Source organism: Salvelinus namaycush, chromosome 20 (assembly GCF_016432855.1).
Source record: "Salvelinus namaycush isolate Seneca chromosome 20, SaNama_1.0, whole genome shotgun sequence".
Lineage (NCBI taxonomy): Eukaryota > Metazoa > Chordata > Actinopteri > Salmoniformes > Salmonidae > Salvelinus > Salvelinus namaycush.
Window position 1 is genome coordinate 4076815 of NC_052326.1, and position 20520 is coordinate 4097334.

At 44.2% G+C, this 20520-nt stretch overlaps 1 protein-coding gene across 1 annotated transcript in view; it reads right to left on the reverse strand.

Annotated features, from left to right (window-relative positions):
• Window positions 1-20520, reverse strand: part of fer1l4 (fer-1 like family member 4) — a 103647-nt gene that overhangs the window by 15203 nt on the left and 67924 nt on the right. Inside the window, exons 31-42 of the mRNA XM_039015590.1 lie at window positions 16174-16283; window positions 13381-13500; window positions 12981-13020; window positions 11748-11842; window positions 11403-11534; window positions 11087-11203; window positions 10739-10866; window positions 10199-10369; window positions 9908-10062; window positions 9091-9272; window positions 452-537; window positions 229-327 (exon numbers count right to left, since the gene is read on the reverse strand). Of these exons, the coding sequence (XP_038871518.1) occupies window positions 229-327; window positions 452-537; window positions 9091-9272; window positions 9908-10062; window positions 10199-10369; window positions 10739-10866; window positions 11087-11203; window positions 11403-11534; window positions 11748-11842; window positions 12981-13020; window positions 13381-13500; window positions 16174-16283 (1435 nt within the window). The remainder of the gene's footprint in view (window positions 1-228; window positions 328-451; window positions 538-9090; window positions 9273-9907; window positions 10063-10198; window positions 10370-10738; window positions 10867-11086; window positions 11204-11402; window positions 11535-11747; window positions 11843-12980; window positions 13021-13380; window positions 13501-16173; window positions 16284-20520) is intronic.

Sequence of the window (20520 nt, forward strand, 5' to 3'; positions counted from 1 at the left end):
CAATTCACACAACTTTCTACAAATAATCTTTATATATCATCCATAAAATCTAAATCCAGTTACTGTACTGTGTGTGTGTGTGTGTGTGTGTGTGTGTGTGTGTGTGTGTGTGTGTGTGTGTGTGTGTGTGTGTGTGTGTGTGTGTGTGTGTGTGTGTGTGTGTGTGTGTGTGTGTGTGTGTGTGTGTGTGTGTGTGTGTGTGTGTGAGTGTGAGTGATTTTTACCAACCCTTTCATGTATATATCACTGGATGGATTTCCAGTGAAGGGGTTGACATCATCCAGGACGACGTCATCAGTATTCCATATGATCACGCGCAACTCATAGCTTTAGTGAGAGAGAAAAGTGGGTGTTGCTGAGTTACCTTTAGGTTGTGGATCCTAGTATGTAGTAGTATGACATGGTGTCTCACAGACACTAACATTTAACTTTGAACACTAGTCTGGATTACCTTATAGGCAGCCGTGGTTTGATATCGATAGGTGGAGGTGCTGGTACGTCCATAGGAAACATATCGATCCACATGTGAGCGTAGCCCTGAAAGCACCGGGCACAGAGCAGTCAGGACAAGGACTCATGAAAGAAACCTGAAACAGTGTTCAGGGGTAATCACTGGAACACCAATATCGCCATGTCTAAAACTTGTGGTTACATTAAACACAAATCAGGGCATCCACTACCTCTGGTCCAGGCCGTCATGTGCAGCTTTTGTAGCCGTTTCCTGCAGCCAACTGGCCCTTGGCCTCATGGGTGTAATTGTATTAATCTTTTTCATCCTTTCATAATTAATAAACATACCAAAAATGTAAACGCCAAAAAATCTAGTGTTCCTATGTCAAATGGTTTTGTTATATTTCAGTCTTCTATGATGTATATAAAGTGTAATATTGGGATGCAAACTCAAAATTCAATACATTTCAACTCTATATCTGACATGGTGCAGTTGTCTTCTTTTTTTATCCCATAACCATGTGTGTGTGAGGTGTATACTTTTGTTTCAAAGTATAAATGTTTAAGACTACCAAGAAACACTGATTTAAAATACAGGACTCTGATTTAGCCCACTGCAGTAAAAGGTTTATGTCTCCCAGGCACCATGAAGCACCTCGCGTAATGCCCCATAGAGGAATTTTGTTTTGGGACTGAATTCACTCATAAGATACTGGACACTGTGCATCAAGGGACGCTTAGATTTCCAACAAATGCAAGACTACACACCCATCACTGTGATCTATCCGACATGGTGAAGTGGCCCTCCCTTCCCACAAGAAGGACTACTGCCTACTTATCTATGCTCCTTATTAATAAGGCCATCACAAACGTATAGTCTCTGTCTCAGATACTACTATCTTTCACTGTTCCTAAGGCCAGGACTAAATATGGGAAAAATACAATTTTCCTTTATTGCTCCTTGGTCTTGGAACGATCTGCAACTAAAACTGGAGGAGAGGGTGTCGCTTGCTGAGTTTAAGACCATGTATTGCATTGTGTTCTTGTGTTATGTACACCCTCAAGGTTTTTTTTCTGGTTAAATAAATAAAACGTTGCTAGAATGCTGACAAACTTTTCTGTCTAGGCGCTGGGGTGTCATTTCTCAAAATTCCTAAATAAACAACTTTTGAGCCCTTTGTATACCGCTTCCTTGATCTGTTCATGTGACATGTGGCTTCCCAAGGAGCAGAGGTAAAGGAGACCAAGCAAGGCGGCCATATGCAAAGTTCTTAAAAGTAGTTTATTTCAGTCACAAAATTCCCAGACAAGGCTTATTTGCATTGCAATTTTCAGTTTGTTTTCGTGGGAGGAAAGCACACCAGCACTTTGTTTCAAGATTATGTATTTGAATACATGTCTGATATGCTTTTAGTTACAAGTGACCAAATCGAATATGCGTGTGTTCAGACTGTAGTAATTTGCTGACATGGCTACCCTACATGTCATGGTACTGGTGGTGTGTGTGCAGTTGTGTAGGCTGATTGGTGGTGGTGCTCTCACTCAGAAGTTGTTGTGTAGCAAGCTAAGGTGACAACAATGCCTGCCATGGAAGTTTCCCAGTTGCGTTGCATGTTCGAAATCATAGTGTAAAGGCCTTCGCAGACTGTATGATTTTAGCCGTCTTATGCAGCGATTTTGCTGTCCCAGCCAAGATGTCTCTGTCATAGGCAAATTCTTAGGTTGTAACTCCTTGGCTCGTTCAGTGTGACAAGGTCTAGATCTGCCGATGAAGTACCGACGTGTGCAGTCGTAGGCTCCGACAAAGTCCTAGCAGTGTCAGATTTCTTTTGCGTTTTATCGTGTAGTGTGGCTGGTGTTGAGATCCGAATCCAGTGACTGACCAATAGGAACACGGTCGGCACTGAGTATGCGCACAATAATACGATTATTATGAATAGTCAGATTAATATAATAGCTTGATTTAAACGTTTAGCCTACATGCTGTGCCAGAATAACCATTTCCCTACTAATCTTGTTTACATGACACATCTGAAATCAGGCTACCTGATGGGATTTTGATAAATGCACAAAATCAGCAATGAAAATAAACGTTCTCCCACATGTTATTTTGGGGAAGCCTATTTGATTCTGAGTTCGAACATATAAGATGCATACTTTCAGTTTTTCCGAACTCACTTCACTCGCCCATAAGAATAGAGTGATGCTTACGCTGCTGGCACATGCGCAGATCAAATACATCGGCTGGCGTAGCCTTGCAAGCCAATCGCTGACAGAACTGACCAGGTTGATAGCAAGATTTTCATTTGGTAACATTGCACAGTGTGGCGGGATAATCGTAAAAGATTGAATCCGACATACAGTCTGCAAAGGCCTTTTAAGATCACTTTTAAAGCTAGCTGTTTAGCTCGCTAGAACATTCACACATTTGTTTGTAAACAATTAACAAGCTAGTTAGCTACCACGTGTTCTTGTCAAACTGTCAACAGAGTAGCTAGCAAGTGACAAGATATGCCAAATAACAGTAAAAAAAAAACACTTGATGGCAAATAAATCAGATTTGACAGTTCAGACACAAATCGTATTGACAGGAATCAGACGTGTATTTGATTTCAAACCACCTATGAAGGTAGTTTAAAATGTGGCTTGAAATATCTGATTACATGTGCGTTTCGGCTGTTCATTCTGCAGGAAAAAGTTCAGATTCGAATCAGATATGCAAAAAAAAATAGAATTTGAGTTACTTCAAACTGCCAGTGTGAACAAGGCTTAAGATACAGTGAGCTCCAAAAGTATTGGGACAGTGACACATTTTGTTGTTGTTTTGGCTCTGTACTCCAGCACTTTAGATTTTAAATGATACAAAGACTATGATGTTAAAGTGCAGACTGTCAGCTGAGAAAGTTACAGACACACAAATATCATACCCCCAAAACATTTTAACCTCTCACCATTACAATAACAGGGGTGTCACGACTTCAACCGAGGCAGGCTCTCCTTCCCGTTCGGGTGGCGCTCGGCGGTCGTCGTCACCGGCCTACTAGCTGCCACTGACTCTTTTTCCTCCCCCTCCTTATGTGTTTATTTGTATCACCTGGTTTGAGGGAATTGGTAATTAGTGTGGCTTTATTAGTCAGCCAGCCTGTCTGCTTCTTTGTGCGGGATTGTTCGTCTGTTACTTTGGATTTCGGGAGTGGTTCGGTTATTATGTACTGGTTTTGTCAGGTGTTTATGACACCCAGTAAGTCCGTGTTGGACATTTTGGTTTGCCGGTTGGGAATTAAAATCACCGTATTGAAGCTCTGCTGTTCCTGCGTCTGATTTCACACCCCCCGACACCTAGAGCGTTACAGAATCCCGCACCTTACAAATGGAGTCAGCAGGAGCAGCAGCTAACCCTCTCCCATCGATGGAGGAACGGGTTCTCCACCACACCACCGTCCTCCATCGGATCGGATCAGCCATGGACCAAATGATGGAGAGAATGGAGCGATGGGAGAGGAGTGGGCTCCTCTCTCCACCTTCGGCTCCCCCCCCCCCCAGGACTCTCCATTCCCCGGCTCCAGCGCGCTCCGTCTTACGCTCCCGAGGGATTATGATGGAACAGCGGCAGGTTGTCAGGGGTTTTTACTCCAACTGGAGCTATACCTGGCCACTGTTCGCCCCACTCCCTCGGGAGCGGAGAGGGTGAGTGTCCTCGTCTCCTGCCTAACGGGTCGTGCTCTGGAGTGGGCCAACGCAGTCTGGAATGGCCCGGACTCCGCGAAGGAGCACTACCCGGAGTTTACCCGTCGTTTTCGTGCCGTGTTTGACCACCCCACAGACGGCCGAGCGGCGGGTGAGAGACTATTTCATCTCAGGCAGGAGAAGAGGAGCGCACAGGATTTCGCGCTGGAGTTCCGGACCTTGGCCGCGGGATCAGGGTGGAACGACAGGGCCCTTATTGACCACTACCGGTGTAGTCTCCGGGAGGACGTCCGCAGGGAGCTAGCGTGTCGGGACAGTGCGCTTTCTCTTGATGGGCTTATTGACATGTCCATCCGACTGGATAATCTGCTGGCTGCCCGCGGGCGTTCGGAGAGGGTCCTGTGCGTTCCACCACCCAGCGTCCCGGCTCCCATCCCGATGGAGTTGGGAGGGGCCGCGCCTAGGGGTACCGGAGGAGGAGGCCCCCCCTGTACCAGCTGTGGTCGGAGAGGACACACGGTCGATCGGTGCTGGGGGGGTCTGTCTGGGAGTCGAGATGTCAGGCGGAACGCTTCTCGATCACCCCAGGTGAGTCAGCACCAAACTCACTCAGAACCCCCTGTTGGTCACATGTTTGTCTCAATTTTTTTCCTTTATTTTTTCCCCTCTTCCCAGCATAGGGCACTAGTCGATTCAGGTGCAGCTGGGAACTTTATGGATCGCGGACTCGCCCTTAAGTTGGGCGTTCCGCTTGTGCCGATAGATTCTCCCTTTCCCGTTCACTCCCTAGATAGCCGGCCATTAGGGTCAGGGGTGGTCAGGGAGGCCACAGTTCCCCTGGACATGGTGACGCAGGGGAATCATAGGGAACGTATCAGTCTATACATTATTGATTCGCCTGCGTTTCCAGTGGTGCTGGGTATTCCCTGGTTGGCCCGGCCCAATCCCAATATTTCGTGGAGACAGGGGGTTCTCCAGGGGTGGTCAGAGGAGTGTTCTGGAAGGTGTCTGGGAGTTTCCATTGGTGCCACGTCGGTGGAGAGTCCAGACCAGGGTTCCACGGTGCGCATTCCCCCCGAGTATGCCGATTTGGCAATCGCTTTCTGTAAAAAGAAAGCGACGAAATTACCACCACATCGACCGGGTAGGGATTGTGCGATAGATCTCCAGGTTAACGCTGCGCTTCCTAAGAGTCACGTGTACCCTTTGTCCCAAGAGGAGACGTTGGCTATGGAGACATATGTCACGGAATCTCTGGGACAGGGGTACATTCGGCCCTCCATCTCACCCGTCTCCTCGAGTTTCTTTTTTGTGAAGAAAAAGGAGGGAGGTTTGCGTCCGTGTATTGATTATAGAGGTCTAAATGCCATCACGGTGGGGTTTAGTTACCCACTACCTCTCATCGCTTCGGCGGTGGAATCATTTCACGGAGCGCAGTTCTTTACAAAACTGGACCTCAGGAGCGCGTACAGTCTGGTGCGTATTCGGAAAGGAGACGAGTGGAAAACCGCATTTAGTACCACATCGGGCCACTATGAGTACTGCGTCATGCCGTATGGGTTAAAGAATGCTCCAGCCGTGTTCCAATCCTTTGTAGACGACATTCTCAGGGACCTGCACGGGCAGGGGGTAGTTGTGTATATCGATGACATTCTGATCTACTCAACTACTCACGCCGCGCATGTATCTCTGGTACGCAAAGTGCTTGGCAGACTGCTGGAGCATGACTTATACGTCAAGGCTGAGAAGTGTGTGTTTTCCAAACAAGCCGTCTCCTTCCTGGGTTATCGCATTTCCACCTCGGGGGTGGTGGTGGAGAGTGACCGCATAAAGGCCGTGCGTAATTGGCCGACTCCGACCACGGTAAAAGAGGTGCAGCGGTTTTTGGGTTTTGCCAACTACTACCGGAGATTTATCCGGGGTTTTGGCCAGGTAGCGGCTCCCATTACCTCACTGCTGAGGGGGGGTCCGGTGAGGTTGCGGTGGTCAGCGCCGGCGGACGGAGCTTTCAACAGGTTGAAGGCTCTGTTCACGGATGCTCCCGTGTTGGCGCATCCGGATCCCTCTTTAGCATTCATAGTGGAGGTGGACGCGTCCGAGGCTGGGGTGGGTGCCGTGCTATCACAGCGCTCGGGTACGCCACCAAAACTCCGCCCCTGCGCTTTCTTCTCTAGTAAGCTCAGTGCAGCGGAGCGTAACTATGATGTGGGGGATCGGGAGTTGTTAGCGGTGGTCAGGGCTCTGAAGGTGTGGAGACACTGGCTTGAGGGGGCTAAGCACCCTTTTCTCATCTGGACCGACCACCAGAATCTGGAGTATATTCGGGCAGCTCGGAGACTGAACCCACGTCAGGCAAGGTGGGCCATGTTTTTTACCCGGTTTCGGTTCACGTTGTCCTATAGACCCGGTTCCAAAAACGTAAAGGCAGACGCACTGTCCCGCCTTTACGACACGGAGGATAGGACCACTGAACCCACTCCCATCATCCCCGCCTCGAGGCTGATCGCGCCAGTGGTATGGGAGGTGGACTCGGACATCGAGCGGGCGCTACGGACGGAACCCGCGCCTCCTCAGTGTCCGGCGGGCCGTAAGTACGTACCGCTTGGTGTTCGGGACCGACTGATTCGGTGGGCTCATGTCCTACCCTCCTCGGGTCACCCTGGGGTGACGAGGACAGTGGGGAGCCTTCGGGGGAGGTATTGGTGGCCTACCTTAGCTCGAGACGTTAGGGTTTATGTCTCCTCCTGTTCGGTATGCGCTCAGAGTAAGGCTCCTAGGCACCTTCCTCGAGGGAAGTTGCAACCCCTCCCCGTTCCACAACGGCCATGGTCTCATCTGTCTGTAGACTTCCTGACCGATCTTCCCCCCTCTCAGGGAAACACTACGGTTCTGGTAATTGTGGATCGGTTTTCTAAGTCCTGCCGTCTCCTCCCGTTGCCCGGTATCCCTACTGCCCTACAGACTGCGGAGGCCTTATTCACTCACGTCTTCCGGCACTACGGGGTGCCGGAGGATATCGTTTCTGATCGGGGCCCCCAGTTCACGTCCCGAGTGTGGAGGGCGTTCATGGAGCGTCTGGGGGTCACGGTCAGCCTGACTTCCGGGTATCACCCCGAGAGTAATGGGCAGGTGGAGAGAGTGAACCAGGAGGTGGGTAGGTTTCTGCGGTCGTATTGCCAGGACCGGCCAGGGGAGTGGGCGAGATACATTCCCTGGGCTGAGATGGCCCAGAACTCACTACGCCACTCCTCTACTAATGTGTCCCCCTTTCAGTGTGTGTTGGGGTACCAGCCGGTCCTGGCACCATGGCATCCGAGCCAGACCGAGGCTCCTGCGGTGGAGGAGTGGGTACAGCGCTCCAAGGAGACCTGGAGGGCCGTCCGGGAGTCCCTTCAACAAGCTACTGGAAGGCAGAAGAGGAGCGCTGACCGCCACCGCAGTGAGGCCCCCGTGTTTGTACCGGGGGAAAGGGTCTGGCTCTCGACCCGAAACCTACCCCTCCGCTTGCCCTGCCGGAAGCTGAGGCCGCAGTGTGTAGGGCCCTTCAAAGTCCTGAGGAGAATAAACGAGGTGTGTTATCGATTAAAACTCCCTTCCTATTATCGTATTAACCCCTCGTTTCATGTGTCTCTCCTCAGGCCGGTGGTAGCTGGTCCCCTGCAGGACGGTGAGGTACCGGAGGTCCCTCCTCCCCCTCTGGACATCGAGGGGTCCCCGGCGTACACGATACGGGCCATTCTGGACTCGAGACGCCGGGTGAGGGGCCTGCAGTACCTCGTGGACTGGGAGGGGTACGGTCCGGAGGAGAGGTGCTGGGTACCGGTGGAGGACATGTTGGATCCATCTATGGTAAAGGATTTCCATCGCCTCCATCCGGATCGCCCTGCGCCTCGTCCTCCGGGTCGACCTCGAGGCCGGTGTCGGCGCGCTGCGGGAGCCGCGCGTCAGAGGGGGGGTACTGTCACGACTTCAACCGAGGCAGGCTCTCCTTCCCGTTCGGGTGGCGCTCGGCGGTCGTCGTCACCGGCCTACTAGCTGCCACTGACTCTTTTTCCTCCCCCTCCTTATGTGTTTATTTGTATCACCTGGTTTGAGGGAATTGGTAATTAGTGTGGCTTTATTAGTCAGCCAGCCTGTCTGCTTCTTTGTGCGGGATTGTTCGTCTGTTACTTTGGATTTCGGGAGTGGTTCGGTTATTATGTACTGGTTTTGTCTCCGTGTTTGTAGACAGGTGTTTATGACACCCAGTAAGTCCGTGTTGGACATTTTGGTTTGCCGGTTGGGAATTAAAATCACCATATTGAAGCTCTGCTGTTCCTGCGTCTGATTTCACACACCCCGACACCTAGAGCGTTACAAGGGGAGGTTAGCAATTTTGGGGGGGGTATGATATTTGAGCATCTGTAACTTTCTCACTCATCATTATTCACGATTCATTTAGGATTATCCAAAAACTTTTGGTGAGGCTGCCTTTAGTCACTATGGTCCTAGCCTTTGGAACAGCCTGCCAGATAGTCCATGGGCCCGCCGGCCAAATTTCATATATTGGTTATCCCCCAAAGTGGACACATTTTTCCACTGGCCCTTGGACTAATGAGGATTTTGATGGCTTCAGAAACTGTAAAAAATAAAATAAAATAAAATAAATAAAAGCTTCTCTTTAGCTGTGCTTTTACCAAGGGTGTTCTTAGTTGTCTTAGCCATATAATTGATTTTATTTATTTTATCCCATACTGTATATCTTATTTATTTTATCACCTATAATTTATTGCTGCATTAGTCTCTCATATTCACTGTTATTTTACTATTGTTATACTATTGTGATCTTGATCTTGTTATATCTTAATTTTAGATTTGTATAGAAACGTAAAGTTTTTGTTATATTTCTCACCTTTTATTTTATTTGTTGTTAAGCACTTTGAACTGCATTTGTGGCAAGAAATGTGCCCTCACCTGAGGCAGTCCTGGTTTCTCAGAGTTGAGGAGGGAGCGCACCTCCAAGTGCTCTGGTACAAGGGGACAGGCTCCCTCACAAAACTCTCTCATCTCCCCCCACCGGTGCAATACACTCAGGGCCTTGTGCTCATCCAGCTCATGCAGATCCTCTTCTGTCTTCTTGTTCTTCTTCAGCAACTCTGAAGGACACAAAGGAAACATGATTATGATAGTGCCACTTGTTCATGTTAAGGATTAGTTATTAACATGCTAATAATGCAGCTGCAAATATTGTCTATGGGCACATGATTGCTATCTGTGTAAATCAGTTATGGGTTGTTCCACACAAAACTCAAATTTAAAAAAAAGCGAATTACTTTTTGGATCATTCTGAAATGTAATACATGAAAATGTCTTCTGGAGCAAGGATATTTGGTATATGCTGTACATTTGATATTTGGATCTAGACTCTACAACATTTCATTTCCTTACAAGTTTGAAAACTGGAATGTGTGATGTAATCCTTATTTTAAATCCTTATTATTTTGTCTAATGATTTTCAATTTGAGTATCATTGTCTCTATATAGCCTAAACTTCAAACGCTTGTGGGATATAAGGACGACTGTGGTTTCGTGACAACGGCCACAAGAGCAACTGCTCACCAATTTGACAGTTCCAACGCAATTACACTTCCGACACCGCCTAAACAAAAGCAATGAAAAGCTACGCGTTTGTCGGCTAACCCGGGTTACCGCTGATCTGATTGAATCCTGGACATGGTCTTTTTTGTCTTCAGTTTCGTACAGAACGACCCACATCTTAAAGGAAACATACCTTCAGGAAACGCTTCATCAGGCACTTTGAAGATTTTGTTTAGAACTTTGATTTCCCATTCACGGTATTCCGGAGAGGGAATCGCATTTTTCCTGCAGAGCTCTGCCAGAATGGCAGATGGTTTCTTGGCATCTCTCCACTTATTGTATCCGTCTCTGCAATCATAGAAAACAGCTGCCTTAAATGATGCTGCGGAGACCAGTGATGAGGTTTTGCCATTCTGATGCACCGTAATATCTTGTGCCATTATTGAGATGTAATGTCCTGTATGGACAGGAATATCAGACACACGTGTCATAGTAGAGGGCGATGCCACAGCCTGCGTAGTGGTGGCTGTAGAAACGGTTCTCCAGGTCGATTCGCGTCTCTCCGATGAGGTCATCAGAGCCCACCAAGTTGTGGTCAAACACCATCAGATTAAGTTCCGTCTCCAGTGGGAAGGACACGGTCAGCTCAAACACTCTACAGGAGAAGTGCAACATGTAAAAACTCCATACATGCAGAACCTCCTGAAAAAGGACCTGTGTAAGCGAACTTTCGGAAACGGTGGTAAAATAACGCTAATCATGTTGTCACACTTTCACAGATTCTTCAGCTATTGTACAAAGAGGATATGAATATGAATTTGACTGCGCTGGGCCTTTAACGTGTTTGTTAAATAGTGATCGTTTCTTGCAATACTCCTTGAAAATGGTTCCGCCTTAAAAAACACAATAACATCATTCATGTCAGCAGTTCGACAAGCAAGAGTTTTTGGTTTAATGTTTGATTTAACTCTGTGTAATCATATTCGGTAGTTGAATATTTATAATTCTTCCTGTTGCCACTCACTCGCCAAACACTGGGTTGAGCTGTTTGGGAATATAGCGCTCCTTGCTGTCCATGCTCTGTCCACCAACTTTCACCACCACATAGGGATCTGCCTTTCCATTAGGGTCAGTAGGGGCCAGGTTGGTGGCCTGGAAAATCATGGGGGAGATTGATAACATTGTTCCTTTAATTTGCTCTTATGTAGTAAGGTTGCTATTACTTGAGTAATAACATTGTATTAACATATTAAAAGTAATTTATGAATTACTTTGAAATTGCATAGCAATGGAGTTGTGTTGAGGTTTTTCGAATTCAGTTCACATGTCTTGAAAACGTAAGCAACAAAAGCATGCTAGCTTATAAGCCTACCTTCACAACATACACCCGCACTAGTACTTTAATGGGTGTATTTTGGGGAATTCCTTTGGTAATCTGGCACTCTGCATGTTCGTCCTCAGGTGAGATGGGATAAATCAAAAAAGAACCCTGTGGCAACAAAAAACACTTTTTTTTACTAACACTGTCTCAACCAACCACACAGTATCAGTACTGAAGAGTGGTTTTGACACAATCGTGTCACTCTCTAAGACACTTATGACAGTAAAAATCGCTCTGATTTGATTTATTGAGGGAGACACATTTCTCTTTTAGGTCTAGAGTAACAATTTGTTCTTATCTCGCTCACCTTGTATTTCCCCATGCTTCTCTCCTCTTCACCCTCATCCTCTTCATCATTGGTTTTGCCTTTGTAGATGGGGAACGTGTGCAGCCAATCCATGAATTCGCTAAACTCATCCTCCAGTTCTGATTTATAGAGCTGAGAAAACACCCAGGTTATTAATGTAGCCTCACTGTATTTTTTTGCTCACATTTCCAAGTATATTGGACAGACACAATGAGGAGATAGAAGAAAGTAAGGAGGAGGTGTGGTGTGCTAGAAGGGCGTGGCCGGATTTGAATCTACACCACCATTTACACCTGCCATAGTGCTGTACAGGCGTCATCAAATTCTCACAGAGAAAATTGTCACCTGCAGAGTTGCTATCTTTTTTCGTTTCGGTTTGGGCGGTGGCTCTATCTCCACTATCACAGCATCCTCCTCCTCTGCCTCTAATGTGCCAACATCTGTTGAAAAAACATGACTTTTAACACAGAGATTACAATTGCTCTGTGCATTGAAGCCTTCAATGAGATACAGCGTGTGCAGATTTCCACACTGAGATGGGGAAAGGATCACTTGGCACACATGGCTGATGCATTACTGCTGTTGGGTTCTGAGAACATCAAACATACTTATCCATGTCACTGAGGGAGAGGGGGTAATGTATAACGTTTACATTATATCAGCGATCCTATTGAAATATTGAGTGCTTAGGGTTAGAGGGTCTACACCAGAAGTTAATGGTTATCTGTAGGAGGAAGGTATATAGTGGGTGCAACTAAGCTTGGAATGTGCTGAGTGCAGGGAAGCGATCACGTGGCAGGCATTGGGCAGAGAGCCATGGATTAGTGATGAAGGGGGTCGAGGTCAGGTCACATTAAGGGAGAAAGAAAAGTGTATGGCCTATTTCTTAGTTTCCTGCCTAGCAGTAAAGATAATGTTTGTTCAGATGGGTAGGAGGAGACTCAGCCTAGGAGAAAGGGTTAAATATCAGTGCTTGTGTTAAAATGTTTGTCTAATGCAGCTGTCTTGATCCTTTTGGAAGAATAAACTTGGTTGAGCTTTCATAGTGTCCGTAGAGTTTTTACTCTGAAAATTAGAACCTAGCATTGTATTAATGGATGCTGGGAATGTCATTATATTAAACTCTTGTATCAAAGATTAGAATCGCCAAAAATGTATAAAGAACAGGGCACAAATAAGAAAGTAAAGTATACATAGAATTATTTAATTTCAAAAAGCTCTCGGGTGATTTTACCAAAAGCTTCATAAGTAAAAGGTACTGTTTTTCTTGATGAACCACACCTACATCACTGGTAGAGCAGCAAAGTACTTAAGACTTCATTAAGATTGACAGTCAAATATTGATTTTAAAATGGTTGCATTTCCCATTGTAGCTATGAGGTTTTGGGAAACTCACCCCAGTTGAATTGAACAATTGTAAGGAGGAGTTCACACAATATAGACTTGCAATTCTGAGCATAAGTGGTAAGAATAAAATCAAATAGTCTGTGACGATTTTCATTCCCCTATGCATCTAACTAGGACAGGGCCGTAGACATCTGTATTAGACAGACAACAACTCTCAGCTGTGTGGAGTACCTGTTTCCTGTTGTTCATCCATGTCCTCCTCGTTCTCAGTCTGGAAATAATAAAAATATGTCTCACTATCATCAAAACAGATAAACATTACTGGCTTCAATACTATGATAGTACTGTAGCAAAACCAAATATTGACATTTCCTGTGAATGAAAAATGTATTGCAAAACGAATTAAAAGAGTGATTTGATTGTATGCTGATGCTGTATAAAGTTGCAACAAACCTGGCCCTCAACAACAAATGTTGGTTTGGCCCACCAGAGACTTCCAGAAACATCTGATGTAATTATGAACAATGTTGTCTTTTTTTTTGTTGGCCTGCAGCTCACTGTTGGATTACATTTCAGCACACCAAGCCCACCCTTGGTATAAAAACATTGCTTAGTTACACTCACTATATACCTGGTTTCTAAGCTCTTCCATTGACGCATAGTACTTGGACCACCAATCCATCTCCTCCTTCTCTGGGGTCTCCTCTTCAAGCTCCTCCACTTTGTTCTTCTTTAGTTTGTTCAGTGGAGACTGAGGATGAGAAAGTGGATTTATTCTGTCACAAATCTCATACTGCACTATAAGACCCCGTGCCTTTGCAGTAAAATATGGAAATATACAATACTACCATATTGCTGCTTTGTATTATTCAAAACAAGCAGTAGTAGGAACATTTCACCTTATCAGTCCCAGGAAATCCCAGTGAAATTCACTTATTTCATTCATTGCTTGCATTGCTTACATTTCACCAATGATGTCAGCAAAAACCTGATAAAAAAATATACATTTATAAGAATGCTGTATGCACATATAAATATCCAACTAGTCAGAGACAATGGTGGAGTTTGTGACAGCAACTATGTGAACTTAAAGACACTCTGTCGTGGGATTTCCTATGATCTTCAAAAAAGGTTGAAGGTCAAATAGGGGGTGCTTATATTTTAACTGTGTACTGTCGAAGAACCTCTAACCTAACGTAGCAGGTGTTAAAGAAACACCTGAAACTAGATCGCCTACATAATGGTCTTGACAAGAAGAAGAAAAAACTTTTGGTGGAGGTTCTCTGCTGCACTGTTCAACCAATCCAGTAAATGTGGAAGAGGAGCTAAGATTGAGTGTCGCCTTGTTAATGTCCAAAAGCAGAAATCTCATAACAAGCTCTCTTTCCATTTCCCCTGAAAACCGGAACTTCTGGCTGTAGGGTACTCGCCTCTGCCGATTCCCCAACAACCGGCAGTGGTGTAAAGTACTTAAGTAAAAAATACTTTACAGTACTACTTAAGTAGTTTTTTAGGGTATCTGTACTTGACTATTTATATTTTTGACAACTTTTACTCCACTACATTCCTAAAGAAAATAATGTAATTTTTACTCCATACATTTTCCCTGACAGCCAAAAGTACTCATTACATTTTGAATGCTTAGGCGGACAGGAAAGTTGTCCAATTCATGCACTTATTAATTACAAGAACATCCCTGGTCATCCCTACTGCCTCTGATCTGGCGGACTCACTAAATACTTGAAAGTCACCCATTAAAATAAGTGCTTGAAAGTCACCCAGTAAAATACCATTTGAGTAAAAGTCTAGAAGTATTTGGTTTTAAATATACTTAAGTATCAAAAGTAAATGTAATTGCTAAAATGTACTTACGTATCAAAAGTAAGAGTATAAAGAATTTCAAATTCCTTATATTAAGCAAAGCAGATGGACACATTTTCTAGTTTTTTATTTATTTACAGATAGCCAAGGGCACGCTCCAACTCAGACATAATTTACAACCAAAGCATGTGTTAGTGAGTCCACCAGATCAGAGGCAGTAGGGATGACCAGGGGTGTTCTATTGATAAGTGTGTGAATTAGACCATTTTCCTATCCTGCTAAGCAATCAAAATGTAACTAGTACTTTTGGGTGCCAGGGAAAATGTATGGAATAAAAAGTACAATGTAGTGAAGTTAAAGTAAAAGTTGTCAAAAATATTAATAGTAAAGTTAAGTATAGATACCCCAAAAAAACACTTAAGTAGTACTTGAAAGTATTTTTACTTTAGTACTTTACACCACAGCTTTTTTTTGTAAATGATGTCTGAGTGTTGGAGTGCACGGCTTTCGACCTTCGCTTTCGACCTTTCAACTCCATAGGGGAGTTGCAGCGATGGGACAAGACTAACTACCACCATGAATACCGTGAAATTGGGGAGAAAAAAGGTGTAAAAACACAAATTATATATTTTTTGTATATATACTGTATAACATTTATAAAGCAAATCGTGCCATCTTGTTTGCTTAATATAAGGGTTGCGAAATGATTTATACTTTTACTTTTGATACTTAAGTATATTTAAAATCAAATACTTTTAGACTTTTACTCAAGTAGTATTTTACTGGAGGACTTTCACTTAAGTCATTTTCTACTAAGGTATCTATACTTTTACTCAAGTATGACAATTGGGTATTTTTGCCACCACTGAAAACAGTTAAGCGTTCATGAGTCTCAGCTTTTCATAGATGGGTCATGATTATTTGTGGCTTAAACCGTTACGAATTTACAGATGTTTTTGTGAGAATAATAACTGTTTTCGGGATCCGCCCTTCTCTCACAAACACCGCTCTAGCTCAGCCCCTGTTATAATCACACATACTAATGAAATCAATGGATGCAGAAGAAATAGATAGTCTGTAGCTCAAACACACAATGTTAAAAAGGGGTTAGAAGTCCAAAACGTGCCAGCGTCACGGTGGGACTACCAAAGCGCCGGTAAACAAACAAGCATTGACAGTACACCGAGCACAGATACCCAGCCGAGGTGCAGGGCGAGAGAGTGTGAAACGGATTGACTGCTCCTCAGCGGGGAATCAACAGGACACCTGCTGTGAGCATGATGTGCATTTAATCCAACAGTAATCAGTGACCTCTGAGATAAACGACTGGCACCAGTATTACAGCGAACCCCACTGCACAACGTCTGGCTAGCTCAGGCACACATTTGGGCACAATCAGAATGTGGACAGGATCAGGACAAAGGATACATGTTAGCACCAGGTATAAACAGGGCTTTAGCATAAATGGCAACCTTTGTCCTTTTTAGTCTTTATGGAGGAGGGAAAAAGCATTTGTAGGTGGGTTGATTGATCGGTAAAGAGAGGAGCTGGAGAAGGCTCAGTTGAGCAGACAGATGCGATGGGCTAAGGTACAACTACTCACAGTGAAGTTTAGGGGGTTGATGGGAATCTTGGAGGTTTTGATCGGAAGGCCACTCAGGTCCATTTGCTTCACTGTACTGAGAAGGGATGTCTTCACGAGGGGGTTATTTTCTGAAGGCAATAAAGAGAGGACATGGGACTGATTATGTGTATTTATTATGGATCCCCATTAGCTGCTGTCAAGGCAGCAACTACTCTTCCTGGGGTCTGGCAAAAATGAAGGCAGTTATGCTATTTTAAAAACATTACAATACATTCATTACAGAATTCACAACACACTAAGTGTGTGCCCTCAGGCCCCTACTCCACTACCACATATCTACAACACAAAATCCACGTGTACTTGTGTGTGTATGTGTGTGTGGAGTAAGTATGTTATCATGTGTGTGTATGCATGTGTCAGTGTCTATGTTTGTGTTGATTCACAGTCCCCCCTGTTCCATGAGGTCTATTTTTATCTGTTTTTTTAAATCTGATTCTGCTGCTTGCATCAGTTACCTGATGTGGAGAGAGTTCCATGTAGTCATGGCTCTATGTAGTACTGTGCTAGTCGTTTTAACAGAGCTCGGTGCTTTCAACATGTCAATAACTCTCACAAATACAAGTAGTGATGAAGTCAATATCTCCTCTACTTTGAGCCAGGAGAATTGACATGCATATTATTCATGTTTGCTGTCTGTGTACATCCAAGGACCAGTAGTGCTGCCCTGTTCCTAAGTCCCAATTTGTGGCACCTGGCCACACAGCTGAACAGTAGTCCAGATGCGACTAAACTAGAGCCTGTAGGACCTGCCTTGTTGATAGTGCTGCTAAGAAGATAGAGTAGCGCTTTATTATAGACAGACATCTCCCCATCTTAGCTACTGTTGTATCAATATGTTCTGACCATGACAGTTTTCTACACAATGAAATTACACATATGGAATCATGTAGTAACCAAAAAAGTGTTAAACAAATCAAAATATATTTTAGATTCTTCAAAGTAGTCACCCTTTTGCTTTGATGACAGCTTTGCGCACGCTTGGCATTCTCTCAACCAGCTTCACCTGGAATGCTTTTCCAACAGTCTTGAAAGAGTTCCCACATATGCTGAGCACTTGTTGGCTGCTTTTCCTTCACTCTGCAGTCCAACTCATCCCAAACCATCACAAATGGGTTTGTGGAAGCCAGGTCATCTGATGCAGCACTCCATCACTCTCCTTCTTGGTCAAATAGCCCTTACACAGCCTGGAGGTGTGTGTTGGGTCATTGTCCTGTTGAAAAACAAATGATAGTCCCACTAAGCACAAACCAGATGGGATGGTGTATCGCTGCAGAATGCTGTGGTAGCCATGCTGGTTAAGTGTGCCTTGAATTCTAAATAAATCACAGACAGTGTCACCAGCAAAGCACCCCCACACCATTACACCTCCTCTTCCATGCTTCACAGTGGGAACCACACATGCGGAGATCATCCGTTCACGTACTCTGCATCTTACAAAGACACGGCGTTTGGAACCAAAAATCTCAAATTTGGACAGATTTCCACGGGTCTAATGTCCATTGCTCATGTTTCTTGGCCCTAGCAAGCCCTTTCTTCTTATTGGTGTCCTTTAGTAGTGGTTTCATTGCAGCAATTCAACAATGAAGGCCGGATTCATGTAGTCTCCTCTGAACAGTTGATGTTGAGATGTGTCTGTTACTTGAACTCTGTGAAGCATTTATTTGGGCTGCAATTTCTGAGGCTGGTAACTCTAATGAACTTATCCTCTGCAGCAGAGGTAACTCTGGGTCTTCCTTTCCTGTGGAGGTCCTCATAAGAGCCAGTTTCATCATAGCCCTTGATAGTTTTGCGACTGTACTTGAAGAGACTTTCAAAGTTTTTTTCGTATTGACGAAAAAGTAATTATGGACATGTCGTTTCTCCTTGCTTATTTGATCTGTTCTTGCCATAATATGGACTTGGTCTTTTACCAAATAGGGCTATCTACTACTGTATACCACCCCAACCTTGTCACAATACAACTGATTGGCTCAAACGCATTAAGAAGGAAAGAAATTCCACAAATTAACAAATTAACAAGTCAATTGAATTGCATTCCAGGTGACCACCTCATGAAACTGGTTGAGAGAATGCCAAGAGTGTGCAAAGTTGTCATCAAGGCAAGGGTGGCTACTTTGAAGAATCTAAAATATATTTGGATTTGTTTAACACTTTTTTGGTTACTACATGATTCCATATGTGTTATTTCATATCTTTGATGTCTTCACTGTTATTCTACAATACAGAAAATAAAGGAAACCCCTGGAATGAGTAGGTGTGTCCAAGCGTTTGACTGGTACTGTAAGTCAGTGTAAAACATTCTGTCATTGGTTACTCAGAGTTCCTCATACTGACATTGGCTGCGGCCTCAGGCCCCATTGGTGCCAATCTTGGAAAAGTAATTTCAATGTCTCCTCTCTCCTCTATTACAAATAAGAATAAACCAAATGGTGCAGTTGCATGCAACCTTATAGCCATACCAACTTTATCAATATCAACCATCATTGAGTTGGAGACTCCATGTGACTTTAAAAATCATAAAGAACTTGGGTTGATGCATCTGAACGTTAGGAGCTTACTTCCTAAACTGGATTACATCAAGATCTGGGCTATGCAGACAAATCCGGACATTCTGGTATTGACTGAAACTTGGATATCTGTGGACATTCTGGACTCTGATATTAATGTTGAGGATATTCATGTGTTCAGAGCTAACAGACAGGGTATAGGTGGTTAAGTGGCCATTCTCATTCAAAATCATTTCTGTCTCTTTACTGAAATCCATTTCCCTTGTCAAAAAATTATTAGTCACTATCTTTAAAGTGGAGCTGACAGCGTTTTAACTACTTTGCAGATATGAAACAAAGGGACAATCATAATATCAGTAAAAAAATATTAAAAATATCAAAATATCAAATTCCAAATTTCATAAGAGGTTTTAAAAATAGGTTGTATCTAACTTAACATTCCATGACGTACACTAAGGCATTGTCGGCAGAATAGATGAATGCAGTTCAATGCATGATTAATATAATTCACCAATACATTTCTTGGTATTCCAAAAAATATTGCTATCAGGTTGTAAATCATAGCTGGCCTGGAACATTCGTTTCAGTTTCAAACACTCAATATTTTGGACAAAAACAGACAAATGTACAGTAAATAAGGCTGAGAATGTCAATACAATCAAACTAGCAAGGGCAATGATCACAAGTCAGTCATAATGTAGCTAATCAGCTAGCGTATCTATTTATGTAGCAAGCTAAAAACACGGAGCCTAACATTAGCTAGCTATCTAGCTGCTAGGAGGATCATGTCATGTCATTGGAGGAGTGGGTGAGTTACTGACTTTTTCCCCTCATTGTTTTTCGGTGGCTATACACAGCTAGAGATGCAGATGTTAATTGGTTAGCTAGCAAGAACTTGAATGACTTATCCAGATAGCATATCTCTTACATTCACAAATTCACTCTGGCTATCTACTCGGATTTCAGAGCACTCTCGTCTGAGTGTGCCAGAGCAATAACTTATACATTTACGAACACGCAACATTCGCTGAATATGAACGTGTCAGTAAACACAGGCAAAAAAAGTAATGAACACTCTAGATAACAGTTGGTAGAGCATGCCACTTGCAACACCAGGGTTATGGGTTCAATTCCCATTGGGGACCCGTACGAGATAGTACGAAAATGTATGCTCTGAATATGAGCATCTGCTAAATTAACATTATAAAATGTAAACAGCCTAGCTAACCAGCTCTGCTAGGGTGAGTAAAATGGTCAGAGTGAGATGTTCTCTCATTTGTGTCTGGAAGTAACTAGCTGGTCAGTTAGCTTGGCTGCTTGGTTGCATGCAAGCTGCAGAAGGATGAGTAGGCTACAATTCCCCATTGTTTATCAGTGCAATTTTGACAGCCAACTAGCTGGAAAAGTTTGAGAGGTTTTATCTAATGTTCATTCGTTAGATTTTAGCTCATCTTACTCTGGCTAGCATTAGTTGTTGATCTTGTTGATGTGCATACAGGGAAATACCTTTTTATGGTTGTATGGTCAGTAGGACTTTAAAGTTCCCAAATGTAAGAGGACTCCCGTGGTATTGTGGCTTTTGGCGAATGCGTTCGAATGATCTAAAGTCGCGCAACTGTCTGTAAACACAGTCAAGTTCAAAGTGAATGATGGCAGGCCTGTGTGGCAAATGGCTTGCTTGCAAAAAAGCCTACTTTAGTTCTGGTTGGCTATGGTGCACTGGTCTGCGTAGACTCCGGTAATGGCTGAGACAGATGTTTTTATTAGGTTTTATTTACTGCAGTGTCTATTAATTGTC